Genomic DNA, 17050 nt, shown 5'->3' on the forward strand with positions numbered 1-17050 from the left:
TTGTGGGGACCGTCCATTGACTCCCATTCATGTCTAGCCCCTAACCCTGACCCTTACCCTAACCCTAACCCACACCACAACAAAGCCTAACCCTAAAGAAATGTTTTTGCACTTTTACTTTTTTCAGTAACAACAACATGGTCAAGAAAACACTGTTTCTCCTACTTAGGACCGGAAAAAGGTCCCCACAAGGCACGTCGTTCCACGTTTTGCTATCCTTGTGGGGACATTTGGCCCCAACAAGGATAGAAATACGAGAACACACACACACACACACACACACACACACACACACACACACACACACACACACACACAAACCATCCAGTCTTGCACCAAGAACCTTCTTGCTGATCACTCACACCTCTGTGCAATACGAAACATAAAAAAATGAAAATATTTCATTAAGAGACATATATTCTGGATGAAATTATGAAATATGAACAGGAACTTTAGAATTACCCGAGACATGAGCGCTAACCAGAGGTTTTGTTTGGTTTTAGCTGATTCTCCGTTTGTGTGAGGGGTCTGGGGACGATTAAATGTAAACCTTTTTAAGTAGCTTATCCATTCATGTGAAACAAAGGAAGCCCGACATTTCCTTCGTGGTATAATTCAAGCCACGTGTGGAGCGAGAATGAATTTAGAGTTAATGGTGAGAGGATTCTTCAGGGAGTTGGCAGGCCTGCTTCAATTTGATTTCTTTAATAGATTCATTTGATGCGTCTGTCTGGTTTGCTGGTGAATCAGCTTTAATCACTATAATGTTGTCTAGATTGTATCCCTCCAATAAAAAAAAATTATTCAGCAGACGGGAAATTGCATATCCGAATCGAGCATTAGTTTCCTTCATCCACCCTGACTTTGGGACAACTTGCTGAAAGTTAAGTAACAATGAGGAATTTAGTTAAGTCGTTAAAAAATTAAAACAACGTAAAACATCTCTGTATGTTTGAACGTTCCAAGTGTTTTCAAATCAATATATGTGTTTATACTGTAATTCAAATAAATGTATGTAACTGTGTGTGCAGAATGGTGGTGAGCAGATGGTTCAAGTACAGGCCTGGAGGTCTTTCTGTGTAGAATTTGCATATTCTCCCGGTACATGAACTATCCGCTGGTTCTGATATCCTCCCAACTGCCTGTATATGTGAATGTGTGTGATATCGTCTGTCTCTCTTTATTTATCCTGCGATGACCGGTTACCTGCAGGTGATGACCTTTTACCCAATTTACCCATTTGGCCTCTTCCACAGGGTGCACAGTGTTATAGTGGTTAGAACTTTAGCAAGAAGGCTCCCAGTTCAAGTCCAAGCTGGACTTGGGGGTCTTTCTCTGTTGAGTTTGCAGGCTCTCCTTGTGTGTGGGTTTTCTCACATGTAATAGTGTTGCATTTGCGAGTAATTGTTTAATCCAAATTGCCTGTAATTGTGTTTGTGTGGGTGACTGTCTGTCTCTGTCTTTACCCTGTGATTGGCTCTACTGTGTAAATTGGATAAAGTAGTAAACAAGATGGATAAATAAATGGAAGGTAGGTCAGACTCCTCAAGTGTAAAGTGCTCTCAGCTGAGTCAAACAAGGGCACATTGATAATGCAATAATGGATGTTATGTTTAACGCTTGAATATAAATACAACAATGCATTTGCTATATCACAAATGGCAAAGTAGGAAAAGTTATAAGTTACAAGTATGTCAGCTTTACAGTTCACTGAAATGTTATCTTATTCAGAATATTAATGAACCTAAAGTATTAGGAGGCATGAAACCCATTATAAAACTAGCCAAACAGAAAAAAAAACCATTAGTAGTGTCTTATAGAAATACTCGATTGATCTCTTAGACAGTCCGTTAAAAAGAATGAACAAAAAATTAAATGCTTTAGATGTTTACCGTAGGTTATGTAACTCTTAAACAAAATATTTCTTAACTTCTAAACTGCACTCCTCTCATGTAATGATGATGATGGGAAAAGCAGACCTTCCAAGTCATTCATGCTCTGAATTCAGTTTGAACCACAAGGTGTCACTAACACAACTCCTCAGCTGAACACTGAGTGGAGCAGAAGACCAAAGCCATCCTGCTTTGGTATTTCCACAATAGAAGATATGATGGCAGGGTGTGATCCTACGCTATCACTCACACACAGGAAGCACAGGATTGACAGGCCTGTTATTCACCGCTGAGTCTCAATTCAAAAAAATGGAAGACGTCAGTCAAAAAGAGATCTCAGGCAGGGGGAAAAAAAATACAGATGAAGTAAATACACACATAAAAGGTGTTAAATAAACCCTAAAAATAAACCAGCGCCTGCTGGATGTGATATTTATGCCTGAGGTGAAAACCTTCAAACTAAAGTCAGAGATCTTTTGAAGATCAGATTTTTCTCCAGGTGGTGTCAGTATATATACGCATTTAGATAACACTGTCAACATCATTTCTTATTTGCCTGATAGATACATAGATAGGTAGATAGATATATAGACAGACAGACGGACAGCAGCAATGGATTTTCCTCAAGAGTGGCCAGCACAGAGGTCATGACCCTTTGCAGCGGTGACGTCAGTGTGTAGCAGCTGAAATTATGTAAGCGCGCGGCTGACAGAAGGCTTTAGTAACCCAGTGTGGAGCGCAGCTACAGTGATCCACTGCCCAGCATGAGGTTTGTACGCACTCTGACTGTCAGGTCCCTCTCAGAGCATGTTTAGTTCAAGATTATTCTGTTCACAGCTTTATCTACAATATTTATTGTATAATTCTGAAAGTATGTTTGATTTAAAAACATAGAGAAATAATGATTTTGGGCACACATTCAGTATCATGAAAGCCTTGGCAAAGCTGCTGAGTGCATGCAGCTTTGTGAGAGAGAAAATATGCAGACTGCACTTACAACTTGGTCCTCTTGTCACCTCAAGGAGTTCGGGCATATCTTAAGCCCCAAGACAGACAGTGAGTAAATGGCTGTGATCCCTGTTAAAGCTGTAATGGGATCGCTGCAGAGAGTCTCGCCGAACGAAGGATTAACTATGGACTACCTGCTGTGAGAGGCTTTTCAGGATGGACCAGCCAAAACAATGTTCAAACTGATTTCCCTGGGTGCAAAGTCATGTGGAGCACTCTGTGAATCACTGAAGGGGAGATTAGACAACGTCCAGCTGAGTAAATGATGTTATCTGATAGTGCCGCTAAAATGAGAAGAGTCTTCCATTCAGGATCAGACCGGGTTAAGTGTCCGAGACACTGTGATTGTCTCTCGTCAAGATTATTATTCAGGGAGTAAATGGATTCGTTTGAAGACATTGAACAGGATCCAAAGTGAAAAATACCAAAGAAACATCTAGAGTGATGGAATTAAACTTCTAATGAACTCAGAGAGCTTCATAATGGCCTAAAGACCCTCATAAAACTTTTCTTACTCACTCAAATGATATGACCACACTTTCAATACGAGTAATTACCGCAGCGGTGACCTGGAACTTACTGAGGATTTCTGTCAAGCCTGCAGCAGGAACCTGGGACAGACTTTTTCCACCAAGTTATTACAAATCAAATATTCAGACCACATATGTTGAAGAACCTCTTAATTGAAATTTGTCTTCCTTTCTCTACTGAAATGAACTGATGATTCTCCCAGTGGGCAGCAGCTCTCTGAATGGTGAATAACCACGGCTGATTAAAGCTGCATGTGATGCATAATGCCAAGTGATGTTACAATTCTCAGATATCAGCATCAGCACTGCCGTTAGTATTAAAGACAGCTTAAATTGAACTAGATTTAAAATATTGGCATGTCCTCCACGAGGGTTGTTTTACACGAAGAAATATTTATATCAACGGTCACCAATTAGTACACACAGTGTGAGAGCGCTGCTGGCTCGAACTGAAAGGCTGTAAATAATGACACACACACACACACACACTCTGGTTCAAGAGACCAGTAAGCGCATCGTGTCCTTCTCTGTGCAGGCTGCAACTCGCCACAATCATGTGCTCCTTACGTCTGTGAAGATCGTGTTTCAGGAGGAATCCACGTTATGATCCTCCTTAAACTACACACCGGCAGCTGTGCGCTAAACTCCAAAGCCATCTACACCTCTTTCTCAGGAGTGAAAGTATTTTAAAATTCTGTTCTTAAGAAAGTTTAAAGTGACAGAAAGCAAGTAAATATTTGGAAGTGACAATAAGTAACGTGTTAAGTTGGTAAATGGTCGGGCAGCTCAAGGTTGAAGTCCTCAGTCACACCAGTTCCAGTCAGAAGAGGCTTGGCAAGAGATGAAAGTATATTTAGAAGGTTGGAATAATCCACCTCACTACAGGTAATCCAGACCATTTCTTCTGCTGCCAGTCATTTCATGAAATACTTGGCCGAAATACACACGTATGCAGAATAGAACAACCCCAAGTTACAGCAGATCGCTTTTCTGCACGCATGCCCTAGTTAGCAGGTCAACTTTCACAGCTGATTTTGGCTCCTTCCCAACTACAACCTGCAGCTCTAAGCTTACATTTCACGCAGGAGGGCTGCCAAACGGCTTTCTGAAGCGGCGTGACTGAGGACGGGAGCTGCCAGGACGCCGAGCGTGGCTCTGTGCGCTACCCTTCATTTCAAAACCAGGCGGGACAGTCACTCAGTAGGTTGCCTTTATTTTCATCTTTTTTTTCCGGCAAGGTTCCTGTGTTCAGGGAATGACATTCTGGTGAGGGGCTAAAACAAAAACAATAAGAAGCATGGGCCAAGAGGAAAAAAATAAAACAGCGCATAACAGATTCCCCCCGGTACAACTAGTAGAAAATACTAGTTGGTCCCTATAAATATAGCTCGGCAATTTAAGTCTTTCCAAATGTACAAGATATGTTACAGTTAAATTTCATAACATGAATAGTGGACATACAAAAACAAGTTAGATGACTTTCTTCAGCTCATCATACAAGACGAGCACGAAGGCGCCGCCCATGCCTCGGAGCACGTTGGACAGCGCTCCCTTAAAGAAGGCCTTGCTGCCCTCGTCACGTGCGATCTTCCTCCAGCAGTCCAGGGTGCCGGTGTACATGATGTCGGCTGATGGGAGGGGAAAAAAGAAAAGAAATCCCGTCACAAATTCATTCTACGACAGTCACAATAAGGAGCAGAAGACCGTTTTGACGGTCTTTTTACCTCCTTTGCGTCCAGACTGCATCATCATGCGACGACGGACGGTGTCGAAGGGGTAAGACACGAGACCCGCGACCGCGGTCACAGACTGAGCGATCATCCAGCTCACGAAAATGTGCGTGTTCTTTGGATCTGGAAGCATGCCTGGAAGAGGAAATGCCAATAACAAAGATCAACATCAGTCCTGAAAACAAGAAAAAAAATGAACTCGAAGGATGGAAATCCGCCTCTGCGAAAACTCACCCTTGGCTGTGTCATAGATGCCAAAGTAGGCGGCTCTGTAGATGATGATGCCCTGCACCGAGACGCTGAAGCCCTGGTACAGACCCTTGATGCCGTCGGACTTGGAGATCTTCACCAAGCAGTCGCCCAGGCCTTTAAACTCACGCCCGCTTCCGGCTTTGCCCACATCGGCGGCGAGGCGCGTTCTGGCGAAGTCGAGAGGGTAGACGAAACAGAGCGACGTGGCCCCGGCGGCGCCGCCGGACGCCAGGTTACCCGCAAAGTATCTCCAGAACTGCGTGCGCTTGTCCACGCCATCCAGGAAAATCTTCTTGTACTTGTCCTTGAAAGCAAAGTTGAGGGCCTGTGTGGGGAAGTATCTGATGACGTTGGCCAGATTCCCCCTCCAGAAAGAAAGGAACCCCTGCTCCTTGGGGATACGGACGACGCAGTCCACGATCCCCTTGTACTGCTTGTCGGCCGCGATCTGTTTGCTGGCATGTTGCACCTGTAACGAGAGACGATGAGACGCAGACACCGATCCAGTTAAGCCTCACCCCGTGTCTTCATCCCACCTTGACCCGTTAACCCTCTGACTCATCACGCCCGCGATTCGGCGTGTCTGGCGTGGTGGGCACATTTGCACCCACGTGCAGGAGAGCCACTTTTTACAGCATCCATTCAACTATTCACAGCCCCACCCACTCCTCGCCTGCTCCCCCTCCTCTTCCTCCCGCTGCTGCTGCTGCTGCTGCTGAGCCCAGGCCCAATGCAGCAGTGGGGTAGCCATGGCGCAACCCTTGCTATGACCTTGATTGTGCGTTGGCAAGCCAAACTGATCACCTGCCATCACTGGGCATTAAAGGCGCATATGTGTCTGCTTTAAGGCAGTACAAGCAAAGCATGAGAGGACTGCTGCAGCCCTCTGGCCTGCGGATTACATAACAGGTCTGATGCCTCATTATGCTCATTCCTCATGTGTGCCTGCACCAATCTGTGACAGAGCTGCTCCCATTTACTATTTTTAACTCAGCTTCTACTCCTGACAAGAAAATTCAACCTCTCTACAGCATTTTCTGGTTGCAACCTGGTAACTGAACAAACTAAAGCCTCTGCAGTTAAAAAAAAAAAAAAAAAGATGCTCCATTAAACAAATGGCAGTTTTCAGCCTGCAGCATCTTTAAAATGATATTCACAGCTTCTTTAGAGGGTTGCAAAGCAATAAACTGACCTGGAGGAGAAGCTTGACTCTCTCGATGGGAGCTACAGCTGTTTTGGAGATGGCAGCGGCGATCCCACCGGCCAGGAAGTCCTTGGCGAAGGAGATGGCGGTGTCAGTCATCTTCTGTCAGGAGCCGCGCGCTGCTCTGGAGGACGGGGGGGGTTCGGACGGGTTCGCCGGCGGAGTCGAAATGGCCGAATCCGATCCAGAAGTGAGGGGATTTAAGAAGACTGAGCGCGAGAAAAAACGTGAAGTTCCACTCTGCTCCGTGATTGGTCGGTTCGGGCGGTAGTGGGCGGGGCCAAGACGTGACCGGCGCTCCCGATTCGGCGCTCGCGCCTGTCAGTCAGGTGAGGAACAGAACCGCTGGCCCGTCTGAGTCCCAGAGGAAATAAAGTTCCGACAGCGACGACTTGTTACAAATCGGCGGAGATCAGAAGAATTCCGAGGTCTTAAGAGTGAAACGAAGCCCTCTGAGCAGAAATGCAGGTCGTGTCAGATGTCAGGCTGAAGCAGCTGAGGCTGCTTAAAGGTCATCCCGTCTGTCACTGGCCTCAGGGTCACACACACTGATTCCATCAGCTGACTGATAGCTCACAAAATCAGGCCTCAGCTCACTCATCCAGCTCTTTTGTCTGAATTAGACTTGCTCCCTCTAATCAGTGCTTCAGATTGTAATGTTGACTTTAGTCCTCAGCAGCAGGGCGCAAAACAGTAACATTCACAAACTGTAGGTTGAGGTGCTTGTGATTTTATAATTTTTTTCAGCAAGAAAGCAATTGAAATCATACGATAATTTAGTGATTTACTTTTGAATTTTCACTTTATATCTATCGAGCCCAAGTTAGATTTAGGGTCCTATCGAGAGAGAGAATTTCTTAAAAATACTTTGTTCTTCAACTTCAATGGTTAAACAGCAATACTATAGTAACTACATTATTAGTTATGGAAATGTTACTATTCTATATACAAAGAGAAGGAAAGGTGTCCTTCAGTGTCAAATTCAATTACATTTTTTCCAGAATTACAAATTCTGTTTCAACTATTTTCAGAAAAGAATCTGAAAACAAGGCGAATGTCCTTCATGAGCCCAAACAAACAGAGGCATAAAGGAGCTAAGTCGGAGCTGGACAGTGCATCAACTGACTATCCAATGTTGGAATTCACCTGGTTTGTAACCAAAGACATGTCGTTTTTCATGGCTGTGATGTAGCTGATCAATCTTCTTTACCGTTTTATGCAACTTTAGGTCACAGGAAAACAAAAGGTGAAGTTGAATATTGACGAATGCAGGGTACACCCTGTCCAGGTCAACAGTCCATCACAGGTCAAACACCGACGGACAGAATACCAAACAAGATTTTTTTAGAGTGACACCTACCTGGGAGCAACCTTGGAAGCAACCCAGAGAACATGCAAACTCCACTCTGCACAACCTGGACTCAAACGTAGGAAGGTTGTTTTCTCTTCCCTTCCTGGCCTCCTTCAACTTCCTGAGTCACAATATTCCTCACAATATGTATGTATAACCACATCTCATCCTGACATCTACATCCTCTCATTTTTTTCCCATTATGTGTGAAATACTCTGGATTCCAGTCGGAAGAAATTTAATGCAGATTTTATTTTCCAAACTGGATGTTTCAGCTAGCTTTGACATTAGAGTAAAAGTATTGGATGTAATGGTAGCTTAAAATGCCGGAGGACACTTCAGGCCATGAAACCTTTGCTTTGATCTAGTCTTCAATAAAGTTGTGCTGATTGAGGAGGCATTACTTTTTAATTCCCTCCTGTGTAACTTACTGGGCGAAGACTTTGAAAAACACACAAAAGAACGCCACGTTAACGGTGCGAAAGTGAAGAAATACATTTTAATGCTTTAAGCACGTTTCCTTCATCTCAGTCCATGTTCTATGAACATGACTGGACATAATCCACTCGAACTTTTGAAGCACAAAATTTTTTACATTCAATTTACAAAAAATAATACATAAATCTGTCACACAGATTAACTACAATGTTAATATGAGAACAGTAGTATTTTCCAGTCTACTGTGTGTGATGAAACAATGGCACTTTTGACATTATTGCAGCAAAAACTGCAACCAGCTCTAAAATAAATATAAAATTCTCAAGGCACATATTAGTAGATAAGATCATAAAGTGTGTGTCAGTGAAGAAATTATGAGGCATAATACTGTTGGATAAAACCATGAAGTTCAGAAAGAGGTAGACCACAGGTCTTTTTCTTGTGAGTTGTAAATCCTTTGCTGGTCGAACGCGGTCAGTAGTCATTAATAGTTTTTCTTTTTTACCAGAAGTCTTCTCGGGTGAAGCGTCACCACCGATTTCCCAGAGACGAACTCTCCGACCTGAAGCTCCTGTTTTTCAAGTAGCGCTTGACCTCCTGCAGCTCGTATGGCCCGAGGCTCTGGTCGACTCCCGGAGTGAGCTGGTAGCTCAGAGGGGAAACAATGAACCCGTTGCGATAAAGGCACACCTGCTTGCACATCTCGAAGCAGGTGAAGAGAAGACCGAAGTAGGGAACAATCTGGAAGCAAAAGGCGAGATTTGATTAAAAAATAAAACACACTTTAATGAAGATTTCTATAACGTTGTGACCAGTGAAACACTATTACATCTCCACCAGCTCTGCTTTCATTCAGTGTGTAAAAAAATATACAGCTAACAGTGATATTTACAGCTGAAACAGGAGAACGAGGCACGGAGATCCACCTTGTTAGTGATACTCTTGCTCTCACACGCTGTACATTACTTTCCACCCCCCCTTCACTGCCATCGAGGCACTCATGTGCTCAAACACGTGCAGCTATTTCAGGTGGTGTTTGTTTGTAACACAGCGTGAAGTTGCTTGGTACTCCCGCCTCGTGAGGGACCACACATAGGAGATGATGGGAAATCAGTTGCGGTCCGGCGATGGATCCGTACCTTGACGGTGTTGGCAGTGAGTCCGTTCCACAGCGAGAGGACGCCCTTGTTTTTAACAACCTGGATGAAACAGTCGACCATCCCCGTGAAATGAACGTGGACTCCGCCGAGATGGGGGAGACGGGCACTCTGAGCCTGAGGAAACATTTAGATCATTAATGATGTGGGCAACTCGAGAAGAGAACACAAATGACTCCTCCTTTTTTACTTTACTAGAAAACTGTAATCACAGAGAGCTAATTAAAAAAAAAAAAAAACTTTTCTGGACAGTCCTCTGTAGTAGTAAATTAAATGCAATAAGTGACAATAAAATATATAAGGGCTCAAAAAGTGAAGGTGTTACTCTCACCATAAATGTAAATGTGGCAACAAGCCACAGTGTGAATTATAAGAAGTATTTATCAGACATACGATCTCAGACAAAGCTTCTCCAGTGTGAAGCTGTGTCCTGTCTCTTTTCTTTCACTCGCAGATCTGCAGTCTGTCATGTGACAAAGCAAATGCAACTTTAAACCTTTGGTCATTAAGACCATTCAAACTGCAAAAGAGACATCAAAGTGAGAATAAGTTAATCTAAACCCAGCTTCAGTCATTACCCTCAGCCTCTGCAAACATTCACTGCTGTCTTCTTCTCATCTGCTCTCTGCATTAATGTTTAACCCCGGGTTTTTCACAATGGGGCTCGGAGTAAATGGTATACAAACACATCATTCCTCACTGAGAGGCGATGTAGGGGTGATGGTGTGATGAGCTGGAAGAGCACACAGCCCTCAGCGCGCCTGCTGTCTGATAGCTGCCAGCTATCTTTAGAGAACTTATCTATAGCTTCAGCAGACCTGGGTCACATTCACATTCCCAGCTGCTGTCGAACCCTGATATCTAATAATAAGCTGATAAAACCGGATGTAGCGTTCTGTCCTTTGCTGAACATTGTTCCTCTTGTGTCCTTCCTAATGAAGGGAAGGCATCTTAAATTTAAGAAGAAAACATCTTAACACAAAATTACGACTATTTGAATTAAACACAAAAAATCCAGACGTGAAATAATGGGCGTACACTGAAGAGTATGACAGAAATCCTCAGTGATAAAATGAATCTGAAGCTCCACGTTCACTTTTCATGCTGAGCCTGTATGCAAGCACACCTCTACTGCCCTCTTGTGGTCGAGTGTTGATAATACAAAAATAAAATGAATATTTGAAACGTGTTTAGTCAGTTCCTAGTTATCCATACAGTCAATTAAAAACAAACAAACTAATACTTAATTCAATAATAGCATAACTTATATAACCATCTGGAATCTCTATGAAACTGTAAGCTTTTCATTTTCAGCCTTTAAAAAATATAAAAAAAACAACTAAATGCCAAATATCTTTGTGAGCAGTCTCTAATAGCAATTACATAATTAGATCTTTTACTGCCAAATATATATCTTTATATAATCACCTACTATTCTTAATGCAGCAAGGTCATACGTGCTTTAAATTCATCCCAATTCTCTTTATGTTGGTATTATCCAGATGTCGCTTCTATGGCAGCTGGTCTTTGAACTGGAGGATGACAGTGAGAGCACGGCTCCCCTCCAATGGACTCGTTCCACTGCTCCTTCTCTATGATTCAGGACTTTTCCATTTTATTATTCAGTCGCAAATCATTTTTGGGCGTGTTCCAAGTCTCCCCTTTATGACGTTTTACAACTACACGTCTCTTCAGGGTCTCCGGGGTCTGCTCTCCAATGCCGTCTGGCTTTTACCCAGCCAAGGAAAAGCAGGGAACAGTTGAGATTTTGCACTCAAATGAGCTACTTCTGAATGTTAATCTGACACTGTCTGTTTTTAATCTCCTTTCAAAACACATCCCTGCATCTTGGCTAAATCTCACAATTGCTTTCCCATTATAGGTTATGCTTCAGTGGGGTTTTCTGTTGTTGTTATTTTGTCTTTTTAGTATTATTTCTGTTTGTCTCTACTGTCAAACACTTTCTGTTGTTTTCTTTGATATTATTCTTTTCTTTAGTTCATTTATATACAATACAATATGTAATAGTTGTCTGAAATTACAAAGAAATAATTTAAAATATTCAATAATTATAATATTATTCCACAGATGTATGTGTATCGATTGGAATTAGCAAACTACAATTTGAAGCTCTTAATGTGAGCTCCCAGTGTGAGCATGGGCCTTCTCCGGGAACTCTTGTTCCAAAAGGTATATTACAAAATGTATTGCTGTAATTAAAAGGGTGTTTCAGAGAATGTAAAAGTGACTTACCTGCATTTTCCGCTTTACAGTTTCAAAAGGGTACGAGAGAGTTTGAGCCACTCCTGCTGCAACACAGCCATTAATGAAGTTCTGCAGAGGAGTGAAGCGAAAAGGCGGCTCCTGCCAGAGTTTGTCCAAGTTCATGTAGACTGCGTAGCACCCGACAGAAAACGGAAATGCACCTGTAAATACAAAAAAAAAAAGTCCTTTGAGTCAAGCACAGAGATAAAAGATTAAAAACAGGCTGATATGTATGCATCTGGTTACACAGTCGCCAAACTACAGTCCTACCTAAGACAGTGAGGGAGAAGCCCCTGTAGAGCGCCAGCAGCCCTTCGTTTCCGTAGATCTTTGAAATACAGTGAATCACACCGTGGTAGGTGGGCTGTCTGCAGTTCTGCACGACGAGCCTCGTCTCTGCCACCTCCAGAGGGTACGTGACCAGAGCAGCAGCCACGCCGGCCAGCCCACCGGCAAATATGGCCCTCCACTGGGAAACAAATCCCAGCTCATCCATCTGATGGTGGACTATCCTGCACACAGAGGAAGGACACACTCAGTAAATAATAAAGCCAAATGGTAATGCTGGGTCCGGGTTCGGGTTGCAGACCTTTCAGTGTAGATTTTGTATGTGTGTTTCTTTCATTATTTTGGTAACAGTTAAAAAACATGAGTTTGAGGTTAATTGATGGTGTGAACTTGTGGTCTGTCTCTCTGCGTTCTGCCTGTGATGGACTGGGGACTATCAGTTGATGTCTCCTGCACTACCTGGTGGGATAAAGTAGGACAGAGCAGTATAGAAGATGGGTGGTGTCATTTGTCACATTTAACTTCTGTTACATGTGTTTATGTTGTTAACTAAAATAGTCCAACTTTTCATTTATTTGTTTATTTATTGAATGGATTCATTTATTTACGGTATACGTTTTTCTTCAATAGCAATGAGGAAAGAAATGTAGCTTCTCTATTTCCATTGTCTCAGCTGACCGTAAACTGAACACAGAGAGATTTACTGCAGCGGACTTTCACTTGCTCCTGTGCGTGTAGATAAATATAGCTTCCAGCATAAAGCCTCTCGTTAAACATCTATTATCAGTAAGTGTATTATAGAAACCATAAAGGGGAAGCTGTCTACTCAGGATCACATGTGGCCGCGCTGACAGACGGGAGCATTATAAAGGCCTTTCTCATCCGGGTACACGGTGTACTAACAGGACTCAGGTGGTCACACGTGACTCAGAGCGTGACCGGACACACACCGATCGCCACTTTCCCTGCCCTGTGTGTACATTAGATAGAAGATTTATGGCCCAGTGTTGTCTCTGTGTGTTTATGTTATTCATCAGCCACGCTGTCAGCACTGCGGCACGTTTTGTCCGGCAGTAACCCGACACGCGGGGCGGTGGGTCTGTTCCCTCAGCGCTGCCTCGCAGGCAAAACCTGCTCTGATGAGTGTGATTGTCACTCTGGGATGGAGAGAAGAGGACTCATGATGTTTAAATCAACATCTTCCTGCTCCAACACACGAACGTGATGACTGTGTCAAACTGTTGTTTAGTTAAATAATCTGAAAAAATACAATCAGGGAGACTTCAAATAATGCAGCAATGTCCATCGGGATATGACAGATATGATAACAATAGATACCAAGCGGGCTGTCTTCATATAGTCATTATTGTGGTAGTATCTTGTAGTGTCTATGATGAAGGTTGCAATTAAAGATCTCATTTAACTATGGGCGGGGACAGGGTTCACCTGGACTGGTTGCCAGTCCAATGTATCATGTAGGAACGTCAATAATGTCAGGGTCATTGTCCTGTTTGTCATTTACTGTTTTTCCAGTTTTACATGCTTCATATTTATTGTTTGTATTCTTTCCCTTTGCTTCTCTTTCAATTCAGCTGCAATAATTGAAATTTCTCCATGGTTAGGCAAATCAATAATTTGCCAATTTTATTTAAATGTATTGCCTTTTAAACATTACTGAAAATATCCATGTCTCTGAAAGAAATTTCTACTTTTAACTCTCAAATAGTTTAAATGAAATATTTTCTTGTTACTTATTGTATTGACCACATTTTTAATTAGTCCTTTATTTATTAATAATCAACACATTATTTAGGCCTTCAAACATTGTTTGATTACATTTGCAGTCAGAAATTGCAAGACAGAAAGGTTATTGAATATGATACAAATATGTCCCAATGTAAAATCAGCTGAGATTGTTGTGATTAGTGTAGTTAATTTGTGAAGTACTCCCAGGAACACAGTGTTATAAATGTTTATTAAAATGTAACATTCTAAGAATTGCTCTGTTTTGTATTATGTTGTTGTCTTATTCATTAATCCAACACAAGAAGTCTGCACTAGATGGAATATGTGAGGATCCGTTTAGTTTAATGGATTTTCAATAAATCCTTTAGTGAATGGATTTTCCCATCGAGTAAGCCCATAATGAACCTGTGAGACAACACACAGGGCAGAGAAAACCCTCCCCTGTAAATATGGACTGAGCGGATGGAGGTTTCTGATTGGCTGAAAACAAAAGGTGCGTCTCAACAGGGAAAGAGGAAGTAACTCTCTAAGAACAGAAATGAAGTACTCAAACGATTCAAACAAAGCCTTTTCTGGTATTTCACTCCATCAAATATTATAAGCAACACGGAAATAACATGTCCTCCCTGTGGAATTCTCATGCGTTGATTAAAGTATCAGAAAAGTCGCTGTCAGCTGACTGAAGTTGTCGAGGAAGCCGGGTGTGCGGGTTGAAAAAAACACAAAACAATGACAAAAACACAAATATACTCAACAAAAGATGATATAATCGACTGCATACGACGGGGGAGAGTTAAAACAGCACACTGAGGTCCACTTACTTTCTATATGTGGTGAGATGAACGGCTGTGTACGGAAACAGGCGGATACAGGAGGCCAGGTTCCCCTTCCAAAACCCCCGGAGTCCTTCATTCCGGTAGATCAGCAGGAAGCTTTGCCAGAAGCCCCTCTTGCAGTGAAACGTGCCCACCTGGCTTTTGATCTTCACCACTTCCAGAGGCGACGTGGCGGTTTTACTGAACAAACCGGAGAAGCCGACACACATGAAGCTCTGGGAACTCGTCAGCCTGTTGTCCTTCTTCACCGAGGCCATCGCGGTTCCCCGGACTCCTCCGACCCCGACACGACTTCGGTTTTCTTGGAAAGACAGCGGACAGTCTGGTTTTACCGGAGAAACATCTAAATATAGGTGGAGATGAGGTGTCCTGCTGCTGCCCTGTCCTCCTCTCCAGTGGTGTTATGTGACACACACACACACACACACCACCCCGTCACTCCACCAGACTGCAGATGGGCGTGAGGAACGCTAGAGGGCGCTCTCTGACCGGAGTTCAGGCGCACGATTACATCATGTTCCACAACTTCTTATTCAATGAGGAGTTTTAGTGTTGCAATAAGGTTTATTGCAACACATTAAACTCTGGATTATGTAACAGGATCCCATAAAGAGGGGAGTGACTCTTTTTTAATGTTTTAAGGCTGGTTGCATGGCCGTGCTTCATCTGTGTTGAGTTTGCAAGTTGTTTCTGCACACACAAAGTTTTTCTCCTACTCAGGAGCCTGACCTGGCTAGACATAAGGCCCGGGGGCCATATGTGGCCCTTTAACTCTGCATAAGTGGCCCTGAGGGTGTCACTGGGAAATCCCAAATTAGATGAAAAAGGCTGTTATTATTGGCTTCATTAATCTAAAATTCGTCACATTTATCATGTTGTCAGGTATTATTACATTGCTGGTTATGCCAAGTGCCTCGATTTGCAGAAATAGCAACTGTTACCTCACAAAATGGATGTTTCACAGAGGGAAAAAGTTAAGGTTAATAAAAGCAATTACAGTCTTGATTGATATGATTTCAAATGCTATCATCAATCTCAGATGGTCTGTGGAAGGTGGGCAGTAAATGTTCATCTGAGAAGTCATGCAGGGCCAGAGTTTAAAAACGGAACACAACAGTAGAAAGAGGGAGAAAAACGCACTTGTCTGTGAAAACCCAAAGGACCAGTGCTGCCTGTAAACCTGCCTGTAGCAAATTAATGACTTACAATTCAATTTTCACCTCCAGAACTTTTAATATTTTGGGATTTCCCAAAGCATTTGAGGATCAGTAAATAAAGGGGAATCAGTACGATTGTAAAATTGCCTTCCTATGCTTTGACAAAAAAAATTGAACCAGTTTAAAAATGTACAATGGATAAGTTTACTGTCTTTTATAAATTGCTACATTAACAAAAGAAAATCTTCCAACAAAAAAAATCATTTAGTTATTATATGGATAAAGAGCACCTACATCTACATATAGACAGTGAAAGTGGGTTTAAAATAGAACTTAATGCAGGAGATTAGAGTGAAACTGTATTAAAGTGTAAGTCTTGAACATATTTCCCAATGGACTTGAATGAACTTTCCCCAGGAAATGAATTTGCTATTGGACTGCAGCAAATCTGACACCCCATATTTCTCATGCTATTAAAAAGGATGAACAAAGTGCTGTTTTTGGTAAGTACATATAACTAATCTCAGCCATATTTTAGACTTAAAGCTTCTGGGACACTAAAATATTTGAAAGTGAGAAAATTTTAACTGTAATGATTTTTCAAATTGTAGCTTCAGACTTCTTTTATATGATACTTTCCAATCCCAAAGTGTTAGGACAAATATGTAACTACAATTCTTCATTTATTTATTATAGTTAACTTTAATATTTATCATGGGAAAGTGTCAAAGTGACATAAAATCGCGCATTTCAAGTATTGCAGTGTATGACTGTGCTACTGTATATTCTGTGATTCAAGTTACTACAAATGTGTTTGTAATCACTTCTTGTATGTGAACTGTGATCAAAGATGATGTTACAGTGTGTTCATATTTTCTCAAATATTCACATTAAACTCATCCTGGAGCATCAGTGCTCTATTTGAGAGAGATGAGATTCCAAGACAAACTGGACAACAGAGTTTATTATGAGATGCATAGTTCGTATTCTAGATTCAGTTCCTACATGAGCAAACTCTTTCACGATGTGGACACAAACCATTTACCGTGTTTCCTCTGACTGTGAAGTACATATTGCCACTACACTGTATGATTGTCACTCTTCTGTATAATAGACATGTGACTGTCGAGCTGAAGCAGTGTAGTTACAAACTGCTCATCTATAAAAGAACAAATGCTTTGAGGACTCAAGACAAT

General features: G+C 42.2%; 2 protein-coding genes across 2 annotated transcripts; both read right to left on the bottom strand.

Moving 5' to 3' along the window:
* Positions 1-4622: 4622 nt before the first annotated feature.
* Positions 4623-6819, bottom strand: slc25a5 (solute carrier family 25 member 5). Its single transcript, XM_030104902.1, has 4 exons — positions 6605-6819; positions 5395-5881; positions 5155-5295; positions 4623-5058 (listed from the first exon to the last, which is right to left on the bottom strand). The coding sequence occupies exons 1-4, from the start codon at positions 6713-6715 to the stop codon at positions 4901-4903; spliced, it is 897 nt and encodes a 298-aa protein (XP_029960762.1). The 5' UTR covers positions 6716-6819; the 3' UTR covers positions 4623-4900.
* Positions 6820-8423: 1604 nt separating this feature from the next.
* slc25a43 (solute carrier family 25 member 43) lies at positions 8424-15130 on the bottom strand. The gene is made up of 5 exons (XM_030104891.1): positions 14683-15130; positions 12098-12339; positions 11816-11988; positions 9545-9679; positions 8424-9146 (listed from the first exon to the last, which is right to left on the bottom strand). Exons 1-5 carry the CDS (start codon positions 14952-14954, stop codon positions 8934-8936), a joined length of 1035 nt encoding a protein of 344 aa, XP_029960751.1. The 5' UTR covers positions 14955-15130; the 3' UTR covers positions 8424-8933.
* Between the last annotated feature and the right edge of the window lie 1920 nt (positions 15131-17050).

The sequence above is a fragment of the Salarias fasciatus genome, chromosome 2 (genome assembly GCF_902148845.1).
Source record: "Salarias fasciatus chromosome 2, fSalaFa1.1, whole genome shotgun sequence".
NCBI lineage: Eukaryota > Metazoa > Chordata > Actinopteri > Blenniiformes > Blenniidae > Salarias > Salarias fasciatus.

What these genes read in the sequence shown, in the direction of transcription:
- slc25a5 (XM_030104902.1), bottom strand. Translation starts at nt 6,715, where the DNA reads ATGACTGACACCGCCATCTCCTTCGCCAAGGACTTCCTGGCCGGTGGG. An exon ending in GAGTCAAGCTTCTCCTCCAG is followed by an intron (nt 5,882 to 6,604) that starts GTCAGTTTATTG and finishes CTCTCGTTACAG; the next exon opens with GTGCAACATGCCAGCAAACA. An exon ending in GCAGTCTGGACGCAAAGGAG is followed by an intron (nt 5,059 to 5,154) that starts GTAAAAAGACCG and finishes CCCTCCCATCAG; the next exon opens with CCGACATCATGTACACCGGC.
- slc25a43 (XM_030104891.1), bottom strand. Translation starts at nt 14,954, where the DNA reads ATGGCCTCGGTGAAGAAGGACAACAGGCTGACGAGTTCCCAGAGCTTC. An exon ending in CTTCTCCCTCACTGTCTTAG is followed by an intron (nt 11,989 to 12,097) that starts GTAGGACTGTAG and finishes TTGTATTTACAG; the next exon opens with GTGCATTTCCGTTTTCTGTC. An exon ending in CTGTAAAGCGGAAAATGCAG is followed by an intron (nt 9,680 to 11,815) that starts GTAAGTCACTTT and finishes ATGTTTCCTCAG; the next exon opens with GCTCAGAGTGCCCGTCTCCC.